General features: G+C 38.3%; 1 protein-coding gene across 1 annotated transcript in view; it reads right to left on the reverse strand.

Annotated features, from left to right (window-relative positions):
* Positions 1-27767, reverse strand: part of PCNX2 (pecanex 2) — a 145697-nt gene that overhangs the window by 58671 nt on the left and 59259 nt on the right. Inside the window, exons 16-21 of the mRNA XM_066546767.1 lie at positions 27568-27664; positions 21056-21148; positions 20403-20553; positions 16028-16169; positions 12411-12588; positions 231-340 (exon numbers count right to left, since the gene is read on the reverse strand). Of these exons, the coding sequence (XP_066402864.1) occupies positions 231-340; positions 12411-12588; positions 16028-16169; positions 20403-20553; positions 21056-21148; positions 27568-27664 (771 nt within the window). The remainder of the gene's footprint in view (positions 1-230; positions 341-12410; positions 12589-16027; positions 16170-20402; positions 20554-21055; positions 21149-27567; positions 27665-27767) is intronic.

A 27767-nucleotide genomic window follows, 5' to 3' on the forward strand; every position in this document is an offset into this window, starting at 1 on the left:
ACCAGGTTGAGTCAGAGTTCAGTTTCCCAGTTTTGGATCCTATGTCCTATGCAGCCAAAAAAAAAAAAAACGAAAAAAAGAAAGAGAAAACTGTGTTTCTCAGATGTTCCAAGATTTTCAAATTTTCAAGTAAATTACCTAAGAATTTCAAATCTCATTCAAACACCGTAAATAAATTGCATATATGAAGAAGAACTTAAGAATAAAGAAAAACAAATTTATAAAGGATATGAGGTATTGCAAAGAGCTGAGCGAAAACATGGAACGATGATCCCCAGGCAATCTGCCAGGGAGCAATGTATGTCATGATGAACTGCAACTTCTGCAGTAGGTCCCACAGCTGGAAAAAAAAAGGAAAAAAAGAAAAACATTGTCATTTTTTTATGCACTGAGATAATTTCAAAACTAGTATCTGAAAGAGACACGTAAAAACTGTACCCTGGAATAAACATGAGGTATGTTATACTGTATTATTAGCTTTCTTAGGTAGTAAGGTCTTACTTCAGTAAGGCATTAAAGTATATTCTTCATTCAAAATTTAAACTTGTAATGAGGTACATGTTTGATCACCATACTGAGGCAGCTCCCAGATTACCTTTCAGAAGTATGTCTGCTCTAATTAGAAAGTGGGAGAACAGGTTCTGATATTCACTGATTATATATGACCACAAGTCAGATGGATACAGGAGAGGAGACTCCGGGAGAAACTGGATACAGTGAACAGAGAAAGTTCAATGTGTGACACGTGGCTGTGCTCATGGAAATCAGACTTACTTCTCAAGAACACAACATTCCCAGTTTTTGACTCAATGGGAGAAGCTAACATGATGTAAGCATATGCATGGCATTAATCATGAATTGTAGCTGCAGTTTCAAGACCACTGTATCATAAAAAAGTTGCATAAATATGAGCTTTTATTGTTGTGCAGGGCAAACTGCAAACCACAACGAATTTATTTTGCTTCCTGTAAATTATGCTTGGTGCTTCAACAGTTTCTGATTCAAGAATGATGTGTACTTTTTCCCTGGAATACATTTCTCCCCCTCTGTCATTTCTCTTGGCATCAAGCCAAAGCAGATCTTGTCTCATCTATTGCAGAGTGGGTTCCTGACAAACTGTCAGGAAAGATTTGGCCATCAATAGACATTAGTGCTCAACACACAGGGAAGTTGACAGTGAAACAGGAGTATATGCAATATTTCATGCTCATATAGCAAATATATGTTGAATTTCTTGGAGTAATTTTTTTTTTGAGTTAGTGAAAAACTAGATTTTGCCAACATCCTGAAAGACACTGAACTGTATCAACACTTGTACATTAAAATGCTTCCAGGGAATGTTCTCAAGCACTGATATTGTGCATATTTTTAAACTGCTAGAAAGGCATCTGGGAAGGTTCTGATCTGACTCTTCCAAACAATCTCCAGGAATTCTTTTGAATGAAAACCCTCCATGGTTCATTTCTAGGTGGCAATTCCATACCTGCACCTTGCATACAGACTGAGAGAGTTCATCAGCACAAACACAAGCTCCTTAAGTCCCACTTGGCCATCTGTATCCACAGTTGCAATGCACTTACAGGATGTTTCACTGAGCTTCCCACAGACTGCAGTAAATAATTGCATATCAAATGTGAGGGAAGCAAGAATCACTTGTAGCATTGACCTGCTTTGGTCTTTGTGCTACAAAACCATCAGAGAGCAGCTGCTGACTCGGTATATCCAGCTACAACTAATAAACATTCCAGGTGAGATGTAAGCAGTGATTCACCCACTTTCTTTGTTTTGGCATGACTCAAATTAGGAGCAATACACAAAGTATAGATTACACTTACTTTGTACAGATATAATATTTAAAACCACTAAAACCCTGATAAAAACAAGCTGTTACAATCCTTCAGTGCACAGCCTGATTACCCCTACTTAGAGAAACTCATACCTTGCTAATTTTGTTTTCTGTTAAAAATACTACATGGGACTTGCAGACTGCAGCATTAAAGTAAGCAAGTAAAACTGAACTTGAAACTCAAATGGCCATTTATGTATTTGAATCTTATTTAGCAGGTTGTGGGGTTGCCTTGTTTCACTTCAGTTTTATTTATCTGAAATACCACAATGAACAGCTGGAAGAAAAATTTTATCTGCAAAAAGATTTAAGTGAAGGGCTAGAAAAAGCTGATGACTTGCATTTGAAACTTCAAAAATTTAAAACTGCAGCACAACCCAGCAAAGTTCTGCCAGTTACAGATTGACATCACAGAGTCATAAATCACCCTAGCTGTGCTCAAAGCACAGAATTCACCAAAAGGTTTTCAAATCTCAAATAAAACTCAGGTTTTCCATTTACTAGGAAACCAAATCCAGGAGGACACTCTTCTGGCTCTTTGTTCCAATATATAATTTTCAGTTGTTCTTTAATATTTACACCTTGCAAAAGTTGGCCCATGAAGCCCAGGTTCCCTGTTGTATCTAACAAATCCTACTGCTTCTGCACTCCCCACTGCTTGAACTTGCTGTTGTTTCTTCCAACACTTTCCTCTCAGCTAACACTTCCACAAGACAGGCAAAGGAGCTCATTTCCATTCGAGAACATGAAGCAAGAATGCTTTAGTGAACCACTCTTGGTTTTTGAAAGCCTTACAACGCTGCACTTAAAAGCCTGGAAATGTGTGATTTTCAAGCTACTGCTTTCATTAAGAGTTGTCAAGTGCCTCTATTACCTCTTAAATCCCTGCTTCCAGGGCATGTTCTGCAAAATGCCTTCAGGGTAATATGCCATTAGCATTTTACATCTCTAACTATAATTGCTAAAGGTGATGTCATCTACCAACTACAACCCGAAGATTTAAAAAGGAGGACTTGGCTTTACATTTTCTCTTTTTCATTTTTCTAGAACGATCTAAGAAACTGTTTCTCCTTATCAGTTTCATCCAATTTGCAATATGCTTCCTCCTATATCTGATAGGGGAACTCACAGAGCTTTTCTTACAGAAAGAAACTGAAGCTGCTAAAAATTGCCTTTATAAATAGGGGAGACTGAGCTATTCTCTTATTCCAACTACAACTAGCTGCATTTCAACCTTCACTAATCTGAAGACATGAGCTAAAGAGGAAAACCTTAATCTCTTTTACATTGTCAGAAACAATACAGAATGAATCCGAAAGAGAGAGAAAAGGCAAAGCCCATCTGGGCCTGAATCTGTTGAGGAAAGTAAAAGGCCACAGAAAGGACTTTTACAGGTGTATTGACAGCAACACACAAACCAGAAAAAAATCACACAGACCTGCTGAGGGATGGGGCAGGGGACTTGGTGACAAAGGGCATGGGGAAGGCCAAAGTACTCAATGCCTTCCTTGGCTTGGCTTTACTAGTGACCCTTCAAGCCAGAGGCCCCTTGGAGCTGTGAGGAAGCATGGAGAAATGGAGACACCCTACATAGCAAAGGATTAGTTAAAGGCACATCAAATCAAACTAGAAAAAACTCACTTCCATGGGACCTGATGGGACACCTCAGCCCTTCTGTGAAAACCATACCCTTGTGTGGTTCTGTGAAACACACAAATTATCCCCAGTAGAGTTCTGTTTGAATGAGGGTGAGGTGTAACAGTGCTAGATACAAAGAGGGAACCTTCTAAAGTCAAGGTGAAAAAAATAGTCTCTGGTGAGTTTTAACCCTCTTTTTATAATCACTTCCTTAAGCATATATAAAAGATTAATTTTTATTTAACACTTCTGCATTCCAGTTTAGAATGATTTATAAAAGAATATTTTTATTAAGCCATATTAGACCTTCAGTGTTTTCTACTGTTCAATAAGCAGAAACTATTACATGTTTATATATTATTTATAACATATAATTATATATTATGTAGGGGGCATAAAAGTTCTAATATTCCCAGATATATTTATGCATGTGACAGTTTTACACAGTAAACAGTTTTTCAAAGTCTTTGATAAAGACCTTAATTATCAGCATGTTTGGTGAATTTAAACCAGCACTACCGTCGAGTAAAAGCGCAGAACACGCATCTTTCATGTTTATTTTATGCGGACACACACTTTACCTTCATCATCTTTAAGTCTTCTATGAGTTCTGAAGCCTCTACAGATTTCTGGTGCACCAGTGAGTAATAAACAAAGCAAAGGCAAAGACTCATCTTCCCAGGATTTTCTTTAAATCGGGTTATTCTTACTTAAACAAATTTTATGGAAGTTAGTTAACATACATGAAAAATGAAAGATTTGTGGAGTCTGAAACATCACTAAAATTGTGTATTCTTTTCTCAGTTTGGTAGATTTTAATAAACTAGGCAGAGGTTAACACCTGAATTTAAATGACTCAGTGTGAGATGGAGACTATGCAACGCTCTCAGCTTTTAGCAGCCCTTCTATGTGTTTGGCATCTGCTAGGATTTTGTGTGGGCAGGCTTCTTGGCAACTCTGGGACTAAATAATGCATAAACATTAACATTTTCCTGCTAAGTTTAAATTTTCCTATGTTTTAAAAAACTGTGTATATATATACACATAGGTTTTAAACAAAAATAATGGTCATATATATAAATATATATAGCTACATGCTCTACAGGCAACACAAATTGAGATTAAAAAAGTTAAGTGCAGAAAGAAATTATTTAGTTTGAACAGCTATTTATTTATATTCCTCTTTAGATCCTGTGACCTTGAGATGATTTGAATTAAGATTCTGAGAGGAGTATTAACTTCTTCATGTTAAGCTAATTCTGATCAAGTGGAAACTCCAGCTTTCAGAATTAAATTCTAATACCTACTGATATATTTTTATTTTCTTTTTGGTATGTCAATAAAAATGAATATACATGAAGAGTGAAAAGCTGTAAGTATGCATGTGTTTAAGGACATAAAATTAAACTTGGTGGAATAATTTTACTCCTGTTCGTGGCTTTGCTTTGCAAATCATTGACTTTTGGGTTTTTATTTAACACCATTCGAAACAAACTTCACCTATGAAATTCTGCAAAACAAGATTTACTGGAAATACTAAAGGTTTTTAATGCTTGTGTCTTAAGTCATGGTGACATTCTAGGTGTATTTGGACAGCTGTGTTTGAACCTACAACAAATACTTTCCAGGATATCTTTATCTGCACATGCTTACAGACACTTGAAGCCTTTATATTGTGGGCTTCAAAATCATTGTCTAATGCAATACATACAAGAGGATCAAAATATAATCAGTCCAAGTCTCTGATATCAAAACTTGGAGGAAAGAATATATTCCTCAAGCACAACATTCCGTACTTAAGAGTGACACTGTACAAAACAGGCATGGTTTAAGCAGTCTGAGCAGCAAGCCTTGAAAGCCTTACAATTGAAGTTAAATGTTAGCCAGATGTAATTATGGTAAGGATTATGACAATAAGATGATGATAAAGCCTAACAGAGCCCTAGATCTGCTTATGGCAGATGCTGCTTCTTCCTACATTGTCAGCTGATAGCAAGAGCCCAGGGAAGAAACCTGTGGCACTGTAAAAAAACAGACTCACATATTTTGCCCAAGGTGGGCAAAAGGTGATAAGCTTAATAAGAAGAGGGCCAGACAAGCAAAATAAATCAGTGCAGCTGGGAGTGCACTCATCAGCTGCACTGATTCAGGCATTTTCAGCAAAGCCTTCACAGGCATGGATTCTGTCAACACTGTATCTTCCCAGAAATTTCCTTTTCGAAAGGACTGGGCCCAGGCAAACCTCATGTAGTTGAACAAAGCCGAGTAAAAGGTCCTGCATCTGGGTTGGGGCAATCCCAGGCACAAACACAGGCTGTTCAGAATGGATAAGAAAGCAGCCCTGTGAGAAGGACTTGGGGATGGGGGTGGGTGAGAGGGTGGACATGACCCAGCCATGGGCACTCCCAGCCCAGAAACCAAACATGTCCTGGGCTGCATCCAAAGCAGTGTGGGCAGCAGGGCCAGAGAGGGGATTCTGCCCCTCTGCTCTGCTCTGGTGAGAGCCCACCTGGAACGCTGCATCCAGCTCTGGGGTGCCCACCCCAAGAAAGACATGAACCTGTTAGAATGGGTCCAGAGGATGGTCAGAGGAATGGAGTGCCTCTCTTATGAAGAAAAGGCTGAGAGAGTTGGGGCTGTTCAGCCTGGTGAAGAGAAGGCTCCAGGGAGACTTGAAAGCAGCCTTCCAGTACAGAAAGGAGACCTACAAGAGAGCTGGAAAGAGGGGCTTTTTATAGGGGCCTGGAGTGATAGGAGAAGGGGGAATGGTTTTTAACTAAAAGAGATTCAGATGAAGTATTAGGAAGAAATTCTTCACTAGGAGGGTGGTGAGGCACTGGAACAATGCCCAGAGAAGCTGTGGATGGAAGCTGATCCATGGAAGTGTTCAAGGCCAGGTTGGATGGGGCTTTGAGCAACCTGATCTGGTAGATCATAGCAGAGGAGTTGGAACTCAATGATATTTGAAGTCCCTTCCAACCCAAGCCATTCTAGCATTCTGTGGTAAAAGTGGACATAAGAAAAAATAACAAGTTTGCACTGAAGTTCTCCAGATTTCTCTTTCAGTGCCTGCATCAACACAGACAGAACAGGCCTCTATCAGCATGAATGCACATGAACATAGACCTCAGTGCATACTGAGCCATACTGACCCAGGAAGTGGGTGTACATCTCCCTGAAGCCCCAAATGCACTTGCCCCATTCTAGAGAAAATTTAGAAAAAACAAACAAAAAAACACCACAAAAAAGAGAGAGAAAATGTAAATTGTAATGTGTAATGAATGAAGTCTGACAAAGAGGTCAGTGACATAAGGCTGAATGAAAAATCAATTAAACCATTCCTCCAGTATTAAGAAGAAACATGAACTGTACAGTGCCCAAGAGAGTTAAGGAGTCTATGGAAAATACCACTGGGATTATCATGTCAAATATCAGATGTAGCCTTTGGTATTTTACTCAGCAGAAAGTGTCTTAAAAGGGTTTATATGCCAGATATCAAAAATTGAGGGAACAGCTGTGAGCCAAGAGGGTACAGATGATTAAGACATTGGATTTCAGTATGCACAAATGGCAAGGAATGGATAAAATATGAATTAACGACTTAGACCCAGAAGCTTTGAAGTGAAACATCAGATTTAGAGAAGGATGAAAAATCAGAAGAGGAAAGAAAAAAGAGTGAGGCTTTTGAATTATAAGTCACACCTAAATCAATGAGACATGCCAACTAACCAAGAGTTTTATTGCCACAAAGGCAATAAAAAGATCCAATAGGTTAATTACTTGACTTCAACAAAGCACCAAGAAGGTCAATGCACTTGGCAGCACTTTCTCATAAAATGAAGGAAAACAAGATGACACACAATTTCTTTCCTGTCCAAAGGATTGTGCTGCAGATGAAAGTTAAGCCTGATCAGCAAAGGTCTGCCAGGTTGCTACAAACTGGCTACATTTGTTGGATCTACTTTGACAAAGACCATCTTTCATAAACATGTGGTCTTGGATACTATATGAGAAAGAAGTATACAGAAAGAGAAAGAATTCTTATAAAAATGTGGATTTCTCTTTAGCTGGAAAATGTATTCTGGGAAAGAGGAAAAAATATCAAACAGGGAAATTGTATATTTAAGCGAGCTCAGCAGGAATAAGAGTACTTAGGCAAATAAATTCAGTGTTAATGAAGGCAAATTTAACAAGCTCTGCTTCTTTGATTATTTTGCCTTATGCATGAAGACAAATTCAGAACCCTCAGAAGACTTGATAATAAGAAAATATAAGGTGATTTCATATTTTTTGTATTGCTAATTAGTTCATATACACACACAAATTAGGAGGCCATTAAACTACCTGACAGTAACATATAAGACAGTGAAAGAGCTAAGAAGTTGTAGTCCTATACATCTGAAGTTTAATGGCACTTGGGCTTATTATTCCCATTCAGATCTGTGTGGTAGATGAGTGTGTAAGCCAGGAGTGGCTCACACTTTAAGGCTTAAAAAGGAAGCTTCACAGATTTGTAAAAAATCCATATTCCAAAGTACAATTTCTCATTTGTGCTGTAGAGATGAAAAAGTTGCTGGTAAGAGCCAGTTTAGCAGCATGCTCCCAGGAGTGAAGGGACTGGCAAGAACCTCCCGCTAGGCTTTTGTAGTAGCCAAGAGCAGACTACAGCCAGGAGCATCCACAGCACAGTACAGAGCTTTTTGCTGTCTTTGCTCCTTCAGCTCAACATCAGCTCTGCTTCAGGTTCCAAAAGCAGTTCAGGGAGATACTATGGCTCCTTTCCACCAGCAATATTTAGAGGATGCCTGTGGCACTGGATGAAACGGAAAAACACATTTTTAACAGAGCACAGCAGAAGAGCTGGGGACAAGTCCTGCCCTGAGCATCCTTGTTAACATTCAGCCAATTTCAAACTGATATCCCTGCTGTTTGAATGTTTTGCATTCACTTCTACTTCATACCTAAATACTGGTTCATTCTTGAGCAGCTAGTCCAGACACCCTTCAAAAGCATCTCACACATCTGCCACGGAAGGCAGGGCTGGGTACATTACTGCTTTACTTTTTGTTTTCTTGTTTTTATCACACTGAAGAAAAATGGACTGGATGAGCCATATCATCACCTAACCATCCATATGCTCTTCCATAGCTTTTGCATATGTTAGAGCTTTTCCTCAGTTAAATATTATATCAGAATAATAGACAGCAAAAGAATGGAAGAAAGGTCCATCTTTTCATCAGTTCCAAATAAACTATCCAAACTATTTATTATTTCCACTTTTTTTTTTTTTTTTACTCTATTACAAGAAAGAGTCTCAGAATTTTTCCTAGTGTTAAAAGTCTAGGAAGAAATCTCCTAAGTCCTATTATATATTCCATCTTTGCTATGCCTAGGAAGAATATATTCTCCGTTTTTTGTGGGTTTCCATTTTTATAATGTGAACATTCTTATTAACCTTTGCACTGACATTATCTCCTAAAACATCCAGGGAGAACAACTGGCTCATTTGAAAAGTTTACATGGAGTCATATAGACCAAGACTGTCTTGATTATCTGGTTTGACTTCCTGCAGAATATACATCAGAGCATTACACCCACACATGCTGAATGAGCAACCACAAATTTTTAAAAGGCCATTCAGCTCTGATTTAAAGATTATAGACAACAGGAGTTTTGGACAGAAGATTCCAGGTTGTAGTCAAGGATACAACCTGATATCACTACATGGAAAGTCTTAGTTTAAGAAAGACGAAGAAGTCCTGTTTCACTTGAATTAAAAGCTGCAATCATTCTCAAAAACAAGTAAGAAAATATCTCCAAAATGTTTATCTTGCTGCCTTCCCAAGGCAATTTGAAATACAAAATAGCATACTCTGCATATGCCTAAATCAACATTTAGTGTTTTCATATTCTGTGAATTTCCAAAATGTAAACAACTAATCATTTTTTAAAAGAATTGAATTAACTGTGTCACATTAATAAGTCTACAATGTTAAAAAGACAAAAAAAAATAATTCTCAGGAATAGAATTGAGTAGACTCTCTTATTCTCTGTTACCTCAGTGTGGGTGTTTTGACTAAGAGAGATGAAAATCTGTGAGCAGCAATTCGGACTTTCATGTCCCAGCTTGCTCAGGGAGCAGTATGCCCATTTGGAGTTTCTGATTTGACTAAATTACATTAAATTAACAGTGCAATGGGGAAAACAAGGGAAGCACAATCTATTTAGAAATACTCTACCAAACATTATTAGCAAAGTTTTATTCCATATAATCTGCATCAAGAGTGACTGGTGAGTGCAGTTGTGAATGTCTGTTGAATTTAGATTCTTTCTTCCCCAGTACCTAGTAGAAGAAAAAAATACTATCACCATGTTTTGAAAGCAGGCAAAGCTTTTTGTGGGGTAAGCTTGCTTAAAAATTGCCATCACTATGACTAAGACAGTGCTTCTAGTGTTCCCTAATTAAGAGAGTGGCAAACTGACATTTTCAATGTGCAAAGAGAAATCAGTGATAGCTGTGTAATAAATGCTGCATAGCTAAAGGTGACAGTAATAGACAGTATTTCAGATTTTGTTTGTATTTTAAAAAATAAGTGCAAACATAAAAATGACTGAAATACAGGCAGAATCTGTGAAGACCCATAAAGCTTTTAGGAACAAAGGTGGATGCAGCTTGCTTAGAGGCTATAGTATGAAATAAACACATATCATCTTTATCCTCAAGTGATCATATCCTTTACTGAAGTTCCACAATGCTGAGCTAATTAAAGCTCAAATCTTAATTAGGGTAAAGAAAAGTTATGCCCTTTATGACTTGAAATTAAAAGGAATTTAATTGCTATCATCTGCAATGCTATTTTTCATATTGGATCTAATGATCATTGTGAAACTGTGCATGTGCTTTTGTAATATAAATAATTCAACCATTTGACTTAGAACTTCTAAATGGAACAAGGACAATTCCACTTGCTGAACTAATGACCTGCAAAATTTCAGATATTGTTAGATATGAAGATGGAAGATCAATGCTAAAACCACATTTTCAAAATGTGTCTGCAGTACAGCCTTCAGTCTAGTAGAGCAGTAGTTATTCTAGCAAACATGTCTGCTTAATTTAATAAGCATCCTTCGTTATCTCATTCTCATTGCTAACATGAGTCTTTCTATTGTAAACAGTAGCTTCAATCTACCCAAGTAACTGCAAAAATCCTACTGAAAATACTTTGTATCTCTTTCTCACAAAAGCATGCATAATTTACAGCAGTATTTTGCAATATGCTCATGAGGACAACATTTTCAAAAGAATTAACAAATAGTGGAACTTTAAATTCTGGGATGATAATTTTTTGACCCTGTAAAGAGGTTTTTAGAGAATGAGCTTTAGGACTAAGAGAATCATCATTTAGACATGGGACTTAGCAGTGATAAACTTTGCTGGAGACAAAAATTTACGCCTTTCTCTAGGGAACATGGTGATGAAACAAATACTGAAAAGTGGCATAATGCAAGCAAACTCTGCATTGCCTTCACTGGTTATCTTTCACTCTAAGTTAAGAAGCTTAAAAAATTACTCTAGTCCTGTTTTAGGATCAGAATATGGTAGAAGGGGATCTTGTTAAAGCAGAGTTTTGTCTGATCTCTTCTACTCCTCTTCTGCCCTTCCTCCCCAGCCCTTGCCTTCTCACCCCAGCAGAGAGAAAGCAGAACAACCCTCAGTTCTGAGGGTGAAGGCTCAAAGCAGGTGAAGCTTCTGCTGGAGTATGAGCCAAGAATTCAGCAAGAAGTGTGAACTCAAGTTACCTCACCAAGTTGGGACACCTCCTTTCTCATCCTCCCTTACAGCAGCACAGAAATAAACCAGGAAAAGCATTTAATTTCTCCTTCACACTTTCCCTAAATGACTGGGAACTCCCAACATAACACCAATTAACTGGACCTTTCCATAAGAAGCCTGAAACTTCCAGGTGGGCATAGACAGCAGTATGAGCTGATGCTACTTGTGCAGAAGGGCTAAATATCTCCACAGCACATGCAGCAATCAATATGGAACCATGTCTCTCTTCTCTCACCAACTAAGGGATGCTAGCTGGGTCATACTCACACATAGAGTAGGAATATTTTAGAAAAAGAAACCAAGCAAAGAAGCCTGAGCAAAAAAACCCAAATAAAACAAAGAACAACAAAACCAAACACCTCACTAGAATTACCCCTGGACGAATACTTTCAAATCTTCACTACTTTGTCATGTTTTCTCAAGGTATCAGTTAAGCCTAATTCTTTCAGTGAAACAGCTTAGATTCCAAATAAAGGCAGGGTCTGACCTGACTGATGCAGAAAGGGTTTGGTAGTTTTTAAATGAACTCAACGGGAGCACACTTCAAGAGTTAACAATGTAATAGAGAGGAAGGAGCACTGAGGTTAAGGTTAAGGGCAGCATCACAAGGATAACAGATTGAAAATAGGAAAAGAAAAATGTTAAGGCTGACATTAGGAAAACATTTATTATCATGAGGGTGATTAGATAATGGAATAATTTCCCAAAGGAAGTTGTTGAGTCAACCACTAGAGGCATTCAAAGGAAACCGAGATAAAAACACCAGGCGATTGATCTGGAGGGCAGTCCTGCACTAATGACCCAAGAGGCTCTTTCAAATTCACTGAGGATTCTTCTCTTGAAAACAACAATTCTGAACTTTATATGTCAGCACGTGAACAAAAAGTAGATGAAAACCATTGCACAACGCCAGAAAAAACACTTAATCAAAGCTTCTTTTTTCAATTTAACAGATCCTTTCCTCTATAATACCAATAATCTGAGTCTATATATGCATTCCTTACTTCTAAAAAGTCCTAACGTGTATTGATCAGCCAGGTGAAATTGAAATTTTTTTCTTTCCAAAGAAATTATAGGAGCTCTAAAACTTGCCTTATGAAATACGATGGACATCATGAAGAAATCCAGCAAGAAATTTTCCGAAATGTCTCTGTAGTCAAATCGGAAGAAGATCACAGTAAAGCTCAAAGTAACAAACTGATTAATAGGATTACAGAATGAGGAGCGGAGGAGTTTCATCCCAGCAACTGTTATCAGGATAATGTCACAGCTGTAAGAAAAGCAGAGAGAAAAACCTAATCAAGTCATAAGGCATTAAATTAAGAAGCTCTTAAATACAAATATCTGTACCAGATGTATTTTAGATTGCTGTGCATATCTAAATCTACAAATCTTCTTTACTAAAAGTATACAGAAGTAATATCAATCACATCATCACATTTATTTTACTTATGTGAAATTTTGTATTTTTCCCTTATCATTATGACATATTTGTAAGTTATAAAAAAGAACAAACTCTGTACTAAAAAGAGTAGTAATTACTACTAAAACCCAAAAATCTAGACCAGACATTTTTATATCCCTCTTAAAGTAAAATTTCAGTCCAGGAAATACCTTGGCACTTTCATTAATACATTACTGTAATTTGAAAAAAGAAAAAACCTTGAACTCTTTTTTTTTTAATTACAAGAAATTTCATGTGATGACAGAATTTATAATTTTACTTGTAATTTCATTATGTGCTGCCAAAATTCTAGATAGAATTACACATAGATGTGAAGTGTTTGAAATTCTTACCGCAGCTCTTGATCAGAAAGTTGACTATTCTACATAGTAGTTCATCTTATCAAAAGAACTTGTGTTGCACCTATGTCTTCCAAAATGTGGGGATTTCAATGTATAATGAGTGAGAAAGTTGGCCAGGTATTTGCAAAATGCATGGAAGGCTCTCCTTCATCCTGCTGCTAACCAGGGGAATACCTGCTGCCATGACTGACATTTGGCAGGCTGGAAAGCTCTCAACAGGTTTTCACTATCCTAGCAAGATTCCTGTTTTCCAGGTTGATTTTAATTCAGGTGGCATTTATTCATTTTTGTGTATCTCCTGTAATGCAGATGCAACTGTATTTTGAGTGCTGGTCCTTCTAAAGGATCAGCAGGGCATTACTGTTGGAATGAAACACTAAGCTGACCTTATTTTCCACCTTGTCAAGGCTGTTCTTTTCAATTTGCCTCACATTTCTGAATTATGGAAAACCTAATGACTAAGCTAAATAGATTCTGAAGCTAACAGAAGCCGTCCCAGCGTATCCTATACGAACCAGTTGTGTATTTCATTTATCAGAAAGAAGAAAATTCTTGCATCATGGAGAAATTTTCACATGGAAACTTACAGATTATAGAGCAAAAGGAAGACTTTTTAGTCAATGTGCCTGTTACCATGATGAAACTTTCACCAAAAAAATGACACTTTACAAAATAACGCATTCAGAGGTAACAAAATAATTTGCTCATTATTCCTTTTTCTTTAAAAATACTGCCACACCAGGTGCTTTTCCTGGGGCCTTAACTTCTGGGAAAAGATGTAAGGGAACGTGAGCAGGGGGGTGATTTCCAGTGCCTCTTTGGCAGGTAACAGGGGCAGGCACTGTCAGCATGGGTTCTATTAATAACCAGCACACCAGGGTCTGGAAAGCTCAAGCAAACTCCTGACTATAAAGGAGCTGCTCTGCCTCCTCAAGAAGCAAACTGCTGCAGTCCTTTAAATCACAAACCAAGGTGAAGCTTCTTTAAAAGACAAATTCAATTTGAGGAAAACTCCAACATCCAATCCCACAAAATGTACAACCTCAGACACTTTCAGACACAGGGTGGGAGAGTGTCTTCCCTTCCCTATAGCATGATGCCGTCTGATCCTTGGGTGGTCAATAACTAAGGAATGTTCCAGCAACAGAAAAGAGGTATTTATGCATTAAAACCCTCATTAACACTGTATCTGGAAGTAGCAAGGAGAATCCAGGATGCCTCATGGGTTTACAGAGTTCAGAAAGAGATGGGATCTGAAGCTGAATGCTTTGTGTGTGGCATTTGGATGGCAGCTGTAGGGAGAATGTATTAAAGAGGAGAGCCAGAGGAAAAGCATACTGGGAGTTCCATGGATAGAGCAGAGTTACAAGGGAAAGGAGAGAGCAGGTTTCACACAGGTGATCAAACAGACACAAGGGGGATGGGGAAGGAAAGGACTGCTGTGGTATTCCCCCACAGGCCAAACAATCAGAGGCAGATAAATGTAATTACTTTCTTTAATCTCAAGACTTCTGGGGGTCTGACTCATTTCTTCTGAACACTTGAGGGAGGTGATACTTTAAAGTGCAATCTAGCTTGGAGGAATGACTATGTAAAAATAGCACCTTCCTAACCCTACATATTTGCTCCGTGCACGTATTCAGTCACGTCTGCTAGCTAATAACAAATGGCATTCTGACTGCTTTTAATTCTCCCAGCCTTGCAGAACTAAACAGAGGGATAAGTGTGGATTCAGTGTCACCCTAGACAATACACCTGAACTCCTGAAGCACCTTGGCTGTAGCACCTTCCAAGTGCCTGGGGGAAAAAAGGTCAGTGGGGAACTACAGGGGCTATCAATGAGTAACTGATGAGAGTCTCTCTGCAAAAGTAGTTGTCTGGGAGAAATATGCAGAAAATTTGACTAATGCCCTAGTCCAAATTTCAAACTGCAGGGGCTGCCTTTTCCTTATAGTTGGGTAGTTCCTAATGCTGTGTTGCTCCTCAAGAGAGAGAAATAATTAAATCAACATGCAATTTTCGCATCAAAGTTCTTTTATCTAATATTTGAAATTAAGAATCTGCTTTATTATGGATATTGAGGAACTCTCCCCCACCTCCCAGCAGTTTTTCTTGCTACTGGAACATTCCAAGGCTGTGTCTTTGTTTTATCATCTGCATCACTGTCATTCTGATAAAAAGACTGCAGAAACTCTGCTCACTGGGGATACTGCAGTCACCAAGCCTGCTGAATATCTGCAGTAGGCAAGTCACTGACTAAAATACTTACCATAAAAGGCTGTCTGCAAGGATCATACTGTGAGACCATAGATCAGCACCACCAGTTCTGCTTAATAGCTAAGACATCAGACTTTGTGAAAACCTGTACCCCCACCTTTTTCAAACCACTCTTAATGCAGGACTACCCATCTTTCCACACTGTTTAATATTTCATTCAGCCTTAAAAGACTTGTGTGGTGAAGCTTCTGATAACTCCTTTGGGAGACTACAGCATAGTGTTAAAAATCCTCAGTTAGGAAATGTTTCCTGATATCCAGCCTAGATTTCTCATTTTCATCTGATTAGTTCTAGTTACCCCACTGAGTTTATGCCTATCAAACACCTGCAGCCTGATATGGTGTGTCTTGCTTTTAATTGACATTTAGACCTTCCATATATATCTATATATAGCTCTTTAATCTTTTAATTTCACTCTCTCTCACTGGAAACACATTTTAGTGTGCTAAGGTAGTTTTGCATTTTTCTTGCAGCAAAGACAATGATTATTGTATTTTGAACCAAAATGCATGAAAGCAAACTGTGACAAGATTACAGGCTTATTTAGAAACAAATTCCATTTTTCAGTCTTCAGTCTAAAACCAAATGCTCTACTAATCACATGCCTTGAGTTATAATCTACTTACTGTGTACCAAGCTTCTTGTATTTACTAATTGAGAAAGCATCAATGGTGAGTGCATTCAATATTATGGCTGGATATAAAATGTATTTCTCAAAGCACTGTAGCCACACATAAAGCCTTTCAAACCACATCAAATGAGCAGCATCTGAAATGGAAATTCAGATAACAGATCGTGTCATCAAATCATCAGCATTTTTTGCACTGGAGTACCATAGAAGACACGAATTAGCTCACATTAATAAATATAGTCAATAAACTAATTTATGAAACAATAGAATTCATAATTCTTTGGCAATAGAGAAATAATTTTGTTCTCTGAGTTTAGAAAGTATCTGTTTTGCTGCTTATAACTGCACTCCTGAGACACATTCAGAAACAATAAAAGATAGTACATGCTAGATGGTAGTTTTTACATCATCCAATTATTTAGTCAGTATATTAAATAGTACTGTCAGTGGATGTAATGACCCCAGAGAGGCCCTCTCCAGCTCTGGCACTGACCTGCTGAATCACCTAGGAAACCTCATTTGAACTCTGTGCCTCTACTTCCCCATCTTACAGTAGCAAAACACTGTTCCTTAGAATGTAAATTATCATTGACCTCACTGATAAATGAAACACCCCTTGAGATCTAAATACTGAAGAAATATCAAGAGCTAGAAACTGTTATAGATGTTTCCCAAAACACTTAAACAGACACTGTAAGAAGTATTTGCCAGGATCACATCTCACATCATTCCTCTCTAAGGAACAGCTTTTTTTTTTTTTTTTGCAGTAGACTTTTCTAACAATATCACAGTGCTTAATTTGAGTATTAAACAAGAACTGAATGCTCCATGCAATTCAGCTGCTATGAAAGCCTAGGTGAACTGAGTGCAGAAACCCTTGTGCACAGACAAAAACAATGCCTTTTTCCTCAAAGCTCAGCTAGACTGTTATTGGAAAAACAGTGAACAGAAAAAGGCAGAATTTGGCATTAACTCAGAAACAGAAATGCCAGCTACTGAATCTCCAATAATCATCTCTGCAAAATGAAAACAATTCTATGTAGAGACCCCCCTCTTCTAAACACTCCTTTTCAATGACAGACACAGAAGACATGCTGAATCAATGGATTTCTACATTTTTCAGGCACAGTTGTATATTGCATAGACTAAGAGAAAGATCTAAACCCAATCCTTCTAAATTAAGTTGAAGTCATGCTTTGCCAGTACCTTAAGCTAAGACAATGCTCTTGCAAAAATCCCCCTTCAGAAAATATAAAAAACTTCTGTTTCTTGCTAGAGCATAAAAATATTTACACTACACTAAAGGCCACTTCCTAAAAGTTCACACACACAGCAAAATGTCTGTTTTGGAACCTAGTTGTTCTTCCCCATTCCCCTCTCCTCCTCCTGAGCTCAAGAACTTCAGCCATGTCCAAAGCTGAGCTCTGTGTAAGAGCTTCGGCTTCACTACAGAGATAAGCATATCACACAAATCAAACAGAAGGTAGGTGCAGGAGCAGAGAGAGGTCTGTTCAGACAGTGGAGACAGAAAAAAGAGCTCACATTCAGAAGGGACCCCGGGGAAAGGCATAGATTTGAAAATGGCTTACACAAACCTGTGGGGTACAAAAGCATTAGTGGGGAGGAAGTAGAAGAAAAAATAGCCTAGTGTATCAGGGTTTCTTTCTCATTTAGTCCTGCATATCACTAATTTCTACACATCTATACACCATAAGCTCATACATCTTGACCTAAGCCTTTGATCCTGCAGTCAGCCAAGATAATGACAATTAATAACTGAGTTATCTCACAGGTGCAGCACAAGAACTGGTCTGATAATTGCTATTCTACGGAACACCTTAAAGGTTGAGGAGCCCATCCAAAGTCTGTGCAACAAAGCTAGGAATAAACTTGTGGAATTGTCACTGCCAGTTGTTTTTCTAATTGCAAGCAGTCATTTGTCTTTCAATAGCACTCCTCTTGTAAAAAAAAAAAAAAATTAGAATTAAAATCTATGCAGTAAAAACTCCTCACAGACATCTTATTTTGTGTACCTGTCCTTTCATTGTCCACATCTGACAGCTATGGGGTACTACTGTCCTTCTGTCCTTTTTACAAGTTTCTTTTTCTATACAGAGAGGGAACATTTTAAAGTTTAGTTCCTACATTTTTCTTACAGGACACTAGAAAGAAGACAGCCCGTCAGACATATCTATCAAAGGGATTACCTTTTTCAGTCTGTCTCATCTCAGACATGATAAAAAACCTCTGCAGCAGCCTAAGGGACTAATACATATATATTACATATATATATATATAAAAATATATATATACATATATTATATATATATATATATATATATTACATATATATAATATATGTAATATATATTTGTATATAATTTTTATATATATACACAAACATATATATATTTAATTTTTTTTTTACTCTTGTTTTCTAACACACAACACCAGCTACATTGCAATAATACTTGGACCCCAAAGTACAGGAATGTGCCATATATAAATGAGGATTGCAAAAGAAGCAAAAAGAGCCTGTTTCCCACAGTAGGCAGCATAAGAAATGCAGCCAGATCTCAAAACAGAAGGAAATCCATCTGTGGAAATCAGTGCAGCAGGTCTCTACCTTCAACCTTTTCAAATGCTGAGTCACTGCATTTAGGAAAACAATGGTTTTTGACAAATGAAGACAGACTTAATCAGAACAAGGCAAAGAAATCCTACAGTGATCTTTTATGATTAAGTGCTGAAATAAACAGTGCAAGTTAGGTATTTATCAGAATTACTGGTTATCAGGGACAGGAAGTCCTAGACACTCTTTTCAGCTGGGCATGGTGGTTAATAATATTTATATTTCTATAATACCTTCCTTGGCATATTGCAGTAAAAGTTAAAAGGCAACCTTCAGTCTCTTGGGTACTTTTTTCATGCCCAACCCTTGTTTGGAAAGTAATTGTTTTGAAACACATATTTTTTTTAATAAAAAAGATTCAAATCCTTAATGTATGGTTTTCCAGAGAGTGATCTGAACTCTTTTGCAGTCTAGTTGAAGACAGACTGAAGTCCCTCAACAGACTGTTCTGCAAATGCTGTCTTCAAACACTTCAGAAACATATACTGAGAATTATTAAGGCGTGGGATCCATCAAGAAATGACAAGCAAGCTTTTGGCTGGTAGCAAAGACAAAAAGAGAGCTGGGGTGGAGGGGGGAAGCTTTACTTCTCAAAGCACACTGCCTGCTTCAGAAATAACTCTATCAGAACAGGAAATCAGATCTCCACATACTAAAATATTGACTGATATTCACATGGATCAAGGCACTACCCACTGAAGCCAGCAGACATCAGCAAGAACAAATCTTGGAGAAAATTTCTTTTCAAATGCAATGTTTCTGTAAAAGTGTTGAAATTAGAACACTTAAATCGCACTACATTTGCTGATATGTCAGAAAATAGAAAAAATATGCCTCAATTTGATCAATCTTTTAAGTTTGTAAATTATGTAGAATGCCAATGTATTAGGCATGAACTATACCATGCCAAGCAACACAGCAACTAACAGTGCTGTAATGCAAAACAAAAGGCAGATCAGACAATGGCTCATGAAAGATCACATAGAGGCTGTGAAATGATTAAGGGACAGGAACATTCAACCTATGAGGAGAAACAAAGAGCTGGGATTGCTTAACTTTGAGAAGAAAAAGCCTTGGGGGGCATCTTATGAATGCTTGATTGGCAGCATTTTTAGGGTATAAATACCTGATAGGGGAAAGTAAAGTTGATGGAGCCACTCTGTTCTCAGAAGTGGCCAGAGACAGGACAAAAGAAATGGGCACAAATTGTAAATCTATTTTCAGAAAAAAGTAGTACCAAAACAAATAAACCACCAAAAACCACAAAAACAAAAAAAAAAAAACAGGGAAAAACCAACAAAAAAACCCCCACCAAGATCCACTCAAATAACACCGTTTGGAGCAACCTTTCTTACTGTAAGAATGACTGAATGTTATGTCCAGAAAGTTTTTAGAGTCTCTACACTGGAAAATAATAAAAACTGGACACAGCCCTGGGCAGCCTGCTCTAGCTGACCCTGCTCTAAGCAGGAGTATCAGACTAGACAATCTCCAGATGTTTCTGCCTGGCCTCAGCCCATCTGGGCAGTCGCCTGAGAAGACAATTCCTACAGGTTCACAGATCTGCTGGCGGCGCAGTGATAAAATTAAAATTATCAGATATGTCTGATACTCAAAAGTAAAAGGACCATTTATTCCCCCAGCTCTGTTACTTCTGGAATTTTTTATTTGTTTGTTCTTCAAAGCAAGGCAAGCTGGAAGTCATTGCATCCACTGTTTAGAAAAGACTCTTACAAACCTCTCACTTCCCGCTGCTGGTGCTCTTTGCTTTTGAGTATGGGATGGGAGATCCACAGCCAGGGGTGATGCTTGCGGAGCTGAGGAAGGATGTAATGTGTCACAAATCCCACTGTCCATGCTAAAGCAAACAGCACAATGCTGAGAAATGGCTGGGCCAAAGCAGAAAAAAGGAAACATAATTATAATTTACATACAACATTGTTTTATACATATATATATTTATATATTTTAAACATTTTTAACAGTTTCCATAATTGTATTTTTCTGCAATTGATTTTTATTCCTATGTTTAAATTCTTGATGGTAGGTGAATACGGATTTTGACATATGTGTTTTGCACGCACAATCAGCCAATTTTTTCTTCTATGATTGGAGGAAAAAAGGCAAAATGTCAGGCTTATCATTCTGTCCTCTGGGTTCCACATCATAAGAGCTGTTTAAGAAAAAAGATATCAAACAAGTAATACTGAAATTAATACAAATATCCAGAAACTAACTGCTTTGCAGATAGAACAGTGTTGTCATAACCAGTAAATGCATTTTCACTAACTTCTCTTCCCACAGCATCTATTCTTTCCAGTTAAAGCACCCTGTGGTTTTGCATAAGAGACATAATACCTTAGGGGGAGAAAAAAAACGATAGATACACACCCTTAGTGACAGAAACACAGTACTGGCACTGACAGCAAATGACAGAACAGCAGCTGCTGTGCAGACAATGAGATCCGATTTCAAGATTTCTTTCTGTGAAAATAATTATTTTATACACAATTAGTAAGGCAGCACTATTTTAACCAAAGTAATTACTCTGTTCTCAATTACTTACACTCTGCATTGCAATAAGGATAATCAGCATTCCCTAATACAAAAGTATTTTCTCCACTCTGCTTTGGGAAATTATTTCTCCACACTCCAGGTCTGTTGAAGTAATCACATTTAAATTCTTCATGCCTAATTTAGAATTATATTTTTAAATAACAAAGTTATAATATTGGAGAAATGAAAGCAATACATTTTAATACTGAATCTGATTCTGCTTGAGGAATATAACTCTTTTCCATTATGACCTTCTTATTTTTGTGAATCTTAATTCTGGTTCTATTTCCTATTTTCAAGAACTAATACTCCTTATTCCCTTTCTCTTGCATTCCTGAAAAAATTCATGCTTTTCCATAATGTCTTCTAAGACACAACATTAATACATTTTTATGTTCTAAAGTGACATGCCCCATTCCCTGATTTTCTTTATTGGAAGTCAAATTGCAGCAAGATTTTGTAGATTTTAGACAAGGCTTTTTTCCAGTGTCATTGAATGATAATGAAAGGACACACCTACCTTTATGTAAAAATCTGTAACCATGCTAGGAGTAACTTTGTTTCTAAAGATTGGATATATCACTGTCTTTACAGCACATTTTTCTTGTGATTAAAATGTCATTCTCAGTAAACAAATAAACAAGATAGCTTGTGATCTGTGAGGTCTTCTGAATTGTACTTCAGAGGTCACCCAAATGCTTTTGTGAGTAAATGAAAATCTTGTCTTAGATTTATGAGAAGGGCATTTAGGTTCAGCACTCAATTCTGCTGCTAAGTTACCAAATGAGAAACTATTTGTAGCTCTTGGTTTAGAAGCTGACTTATGCTTAAATTCAAAGATACCTAGAAACAACACATGAAAAGCAACACTTTTGATAGAACCAGAGGTTCATCTGACTTTCTGGTGGTGCTATCTAGGTAATCTTAATGAATCTCATCAGAGAAAAAAGAAAGAAAACTAAAATGATGATGGTAGGGCAAACCTATGAATAAAAGAGATAAAAAAGAAAGCAAGCAGAACAAGCAAAGAACAGAAGGGTTGCGAATTACCAGGGAAGCTGGTAGCAACCTCTATATTTAGGCTGCCTATCACTCCCTGTTATGAAAGATGCTTCTCAGTAAAAGGTCACCTGCATCAGCACTTCCACTTACTGCAGCAGCCCTTTGAAATGCAGCAGGACTAAAAAGCCTTCAGGCTCTGAAAGTACTTTTGCTTTGTCCCAGGAAACTCCAAGACAGTTTAGCTGAAATCTCAAGCAGCCACCATGGTCTTTGCCTTTCCCGGGCTGCTCAGGAGTACGTACACATCTCCAGAAGAGTGGCGCTCCCTCCACTCTGAGAGCCATCCTTCTCAGGACAGCCCTGTACTCTGCACGGGCTACATGTGCTGTGAAGGTGGGAGCAGAGTCAGGTCTCTGGAACTCCTCCTGACCACCTTTTCAAAGCACAGCCCTGCTGGCCTTGCTCCTTGGCTGTCGCATTCAGCAGGAGAACCACAACACGAGGGAGCTCACAGGAAAAGACTTCTCTTCCCTGACTAAACTTTGGCTCCCTGCCTGTCCCCACAGATCTTCTCTGTTCAGTTCTCTCACTAGCAAGTAGCAGTACTGAAAAAACACGGTCTAATAAAAATGAATAACTGAATTATTACCAATCTATGCAACGGAAATGATTTTTTAAGCTTTCCAGATATTTTTAAAGATGTTGCATAAAAATCTATGTAAAACATCAGTATCTGAGAAAATCAAGCAGTGTCAAATTTATATAGCACTATTTCAGCCCCTTTGTGAATACACAGCATGAAAAGTCCTGATCAAGTATCATTTTCTGCACAGCTGAATTCAACTACTCAGTAATCTAAAACAAGCTTCTAAGAACAACAAACACACTCCAATCACATTCACAAGCTCTTCTTTACAACCCAAAAGGCTTATTATTAAAATGGCTGGTTCCTCTCACAATCAGATGGCTGAAAAAGCTGACACTCTAAAAACCATGTAAAATATTAAAAGTTTAGCTGTAAAATCAGCAGAGGTGATAAGAATGCACATTTCTGGAGAGAGGTGGCATCCTAACTTTCCATTCCAGGCCAGATCACCAAATAGAATCTTTTCAAACATTACATTCAGAAGAGAACATATTACATAAATATTACATATTACACAAATTATATTACACAGGACTTGTATTTCCCATCTTTCCTTTTGCAATTGTCCTTTTAACAGTGCTCTCATCACTTTTGACAATCCTATACAGAAAAAGGCCTATATTTTAAGGAAATTATTATTATTCAGATATTTAACTCCAAGTTTGACAATTGCTTTCCATTTCTGGCAATACTGAGCATGTTTAAAGTATCATATATGCCCAGGCTTGTCCTTCTGTCCTTGCACTGAACTGTTTCAAAATGTAAAAATACTGCACAGCTGTGTGGCACAATGGTCCACACAGCAGCTCCCTCTTGATGTGGCCAACGCCTTCAAGCTTCTCACTAAATTAAGGTCTTTTTCCCTCTAAAACAAAGCTGAGCAGTTCTTGCTTCTGTTCCATGTCACTGCACAGGGGACAGGGTCCCCCAGGAAATGGCAGTGATCTCTCTGGCTGAGAGGGACTCACAGCTACTCTCCAGGAGAAAACCTTGGGCATCTACCTGCTGGGGGTGGATCTGAGGCTCCTGGCCTTCCTGTGGATGGCAGGTAGCTCCTGAAAACCATGTGCCTACCTTAGACCCAACTAAAGCAGGATTTTGGATATCATTCCCAAGGCCAGGAACTTATGAGCTGAGTACTGAATAACTCTATAGCATGATGTTTGAGCCCTTCACTGCAATTGGTCCAAAAATGTAAAAATTAAGCTCTATTCACAGTTCAAATCTCTCCAGTGAGAGACACTCACTGTTAATAGTTTGGGCTGAAAGCCATTCTACATTCTCCATTTTGCACTCAAGGGAAAAAAAAAAAGTAACCCCAAACCAACATTGATGCCTTGGGGATTTCACAAGCAGAATATATTAGAGTGGCACTTTTTTTTGTTTTAATTATTATCACAGAATCATAGAATTGTTTATGTGGAAAAGATCTTTAAAATCATCAAGTCCAACCATTATTTTCAATTAGATTTTTGGAGCTTTGTAAAAATCCTTTTATTAGCTATCTAAATGTTTTTACTAAAGACCAGGAAGGAACCCTGAGTTTGAATGTAACACATTATCACCCTCGGGCCACTGCTTAATCTAGTAATCAGCCATGTGGATGCCTACAGAAATTAATTATAATGGTAGGAAGCTCCATTCTCAAAGTTGAATGGTCAATTATGAATCACAGCTGCTTCATAATTCAGGCTTCCAAAGCTGGCAATTCTTACACAGCTATTCAAGGAAAGGAAAAGGGTAAAAAGTCACGCAATCAAACATTAGAGATGCTGTATTTATTACCCCTAACATCAATGCAAAGCCATCCAGAAAACAACACAATAATTTTCAATATTAACCTTGTTTGCTTTCAGCTGCTTGAGAAGGAGATTGGTTCTGTATGCCTCTGGCTTTCTGATTAAAATCATCTTATTTAAATGGTGTTTTGTAGACCACATGTCACCAAGGCAAGGCTGGCTTGTGTTGCATCCTGCCATCTCTTGCCACTGACAGGGGTTAGGAATACTCTCCCTGCAGGGAAGCACTTCAAGAAAAAATGACCTGCCATCATGAAACCTCTTCTGAATACTGATATATTGTTTCACCCAGCTCCTGAACAGTTTGAAGATCCCCTTACAAAACTTCTGGAAATTATTTAAAATTGGCTTTGAAGAGTCAGCTGAGTCCTACATCCTGAACATGACTGCTATTGCTGAAGCAAGTCAACAGGGACTATGGCTTGATTGTGCTCCTTGGATTCGATGCACATGCATTTTCTCCTGCCTCAGTTCTTCCCTACTTGCCCTATTAGCACTATATTGGTGAGATAGCAGTGGGAGTCTCCTTGGTGTTTAACTGAAACAGAGGTACCAGGTAACCCAGGGGTTAGACAAAGAGCCCACATTCATCAGAAATTGCTCTCTCTCTCTCCAGCTAATCTCTTCCAAATTAGCACTGCTAATCGTAAACAAACACTTTGGCTTACAATTTTTATACAGATTAGAGGAAGCCAAGACAGAGGAAAAAGAATGAAGGCAAACTAGCAAGCTCCAGCAACACTGAAGGAAAGCAGCCTCTGCCTCATAGCAGCAGCAGCATGGAGTATCAAATGTACAGAACAGAAAAGTGCCAATTCCCCAATCCAGGTATTTCCTGGAGAGCAAAGGTGCCAGGAAGCCCACTTAATTAATCCTAAAAGTGTGACAAAATGAAAAAGTGTGAGAGGAATGAAACATTGTGAAGAGAAGAACTGAAGTCCTGTGTCTGGCAAATCCCAGTGCAGTTATCCCCATATTTCTGCACCTTCCACCCCACTGGCTCAAGGGCTCAAGTGCAGCTGTGCAGTGTTAGTGTACGACAGCAGATCCCTGTCCATGTCACTGATATAAAAATTGTTAGAGTCTGCAGAATTACTTCATTTTGAAAATACAGCCAGGATCTTAGATACAGATTTTTTCCACTATTTTTGGGGTTTATTTTCAATATTTTAAAGCCTTGCTCAAGGTTTCCCTCTGCACTGTGAAATAAAACCAGTTAAGTGGACAGCTGCAGTAACTGCTTCAGTCCCCGGGCTGGGCTCCATCTGCAGAACAGATGACATCAGACTCTGTATTCCTCCAAGGAAGGCACTATCAGCAAAAGACAGAATACAGGAGCATGAGAAGCTTTCCATTACATCTGCCATACAGTCCCTGTGTACAAGGACAGAATGTCAATGAACCGCAGCAATAACCTACACACCACAAATACCACAGAATACAGCAAAATTCTAACAAAAATACTTCATGCTTTTTACTCTGTTTCTAGATGCACAGTCATATTCCAGTATCAACTGTTGCAAACAGTTTAGTTTGCAAGAAACTGTAGCTCAATACAAGCAACAAGAAACAGCCATATCACTTAGTCTTATGTAGGCCCTATTAGAGGAAGCAGTTTAAAATAAGATTATACATGGCAAAAATGACAATCTAAGCAGCAGCTTAGAAAAGTAGAAAACATTGGTAGTGTGGGATCAATGCATATGCTGAATGCAGGCTGTGCAACACCTTATCAAATGCCTAAGAAATGATTCAAGATGCACATGAGAGATGCATCCCATTGAAGGGACATTTGGAGGCCAGTAGGAACTACAGACTCCCAGGTCATGTCTAAGGGTTAAAAAACGCAGTCGATCTTCCAGAGACTCTCTGAATGCTCCTGGATTTCAAAGAGCACTCAGAAGCTAAGGAATAGCTGCCTAGGTTACAAATGCTCAGATGTGCAGGCACTGGGGATGTGGTCAGGAGGAAGAGCTGTCCAACAGCCAGGAAGCAGAACAGCTCACATGACTAATAAATGTCAAACACCCCTTAGCATTTCTGGAAACCTGATGATCTTCCCACATGAATGCCTTAGCAGATCAACCTCCCCTGGGTTACAGCAAACATTTTTTTAATATAAAAAGACACAAAAAGGAAGATGGGTCACTTCACGATGTTTGTGCTGAAGTGAGAAATAAGCTGACACAAACTTAGAGCTTCCTGCCAGACAGTAGTAAATAAACAGCCTGCCAAGCAAAGAGATGATGAGATGGCAATGCTTGGCACCAGGCATGTACCTCCCTCTCCCATACTATCCCAGTTTCATATGCTTCTTCCACCTCTAGGTGCCAAGTCTGACAGTGTGTTCCACTTGGCTCAGCTGGGGTGGACGGCACACAGTCAAAGAGTATATCCTGGCACAGAAAAGGCATTCCTGAAAAACAGGTAGCCCTAGCCATAGAAAAATAAAGAATAAGGGCTGTTTTAAACACGTGTAACTCTGTGGACCAACTCCTGCTCCTCTGCAGTGCACAAAGAGTTTGGCAGCACTGCTCACCTTTTTGAATGCTTGTTGAACAATCCAGCCTACCTTCGACACACCAGATTCTCAGGCTGCAACTCTGTGCACAGAACCTGCATTACTTCTCTGTGTACTAGGATGAGAGATGCACTCCTCCCCAAGCTCTAAGAGTGCTCTAAGAGTGCACATGGACTATATTAAAGAATCAATGTGGCAGAGCCCTTCAAAGGAGCCCTTCTCACTGTATCCCCTTTCTCACTGCTGGCCTCACCATAAAGATCATCTATCTGTGCTCTTAGTTATTTAAATTACTAAATGACAATATTTACAAGGTTCCTCAGTGGGCAAAATGGATGAGAGAGCTTTAAATAGAAATTAATGAAAGAAAAAGCCTTACCACTGATTCTCTCATTTTTTCTGGGAGTGGATCTTCTGATGAATCTTCAAATCGTTGGCGTAGATAGTGAGGGATGTATTTACACTGAATAAGGGACCTGTTTAAAAAAATTCCTAATTAATATGCCTTGGAACATGTGCAACAGATATGAATATTCCTGAAGGACACAAGAGAAACAACAGCCTCAGATTTCCTTCTTC

Source organism: Molothrus aeneus, chromosome 3, assembly GCF_037042795.1.
Source record: "Molothrus aeneus isolate 106 chromosome 3, BPBGC_Maene_1.0, whole genome shotgun sequence".
Lineage (NCBI taxonomy): Eukaryota > Metazoa > Chordata > Aves > Passeriformes > Icteridae > Molothrus > Molothrus aeneus.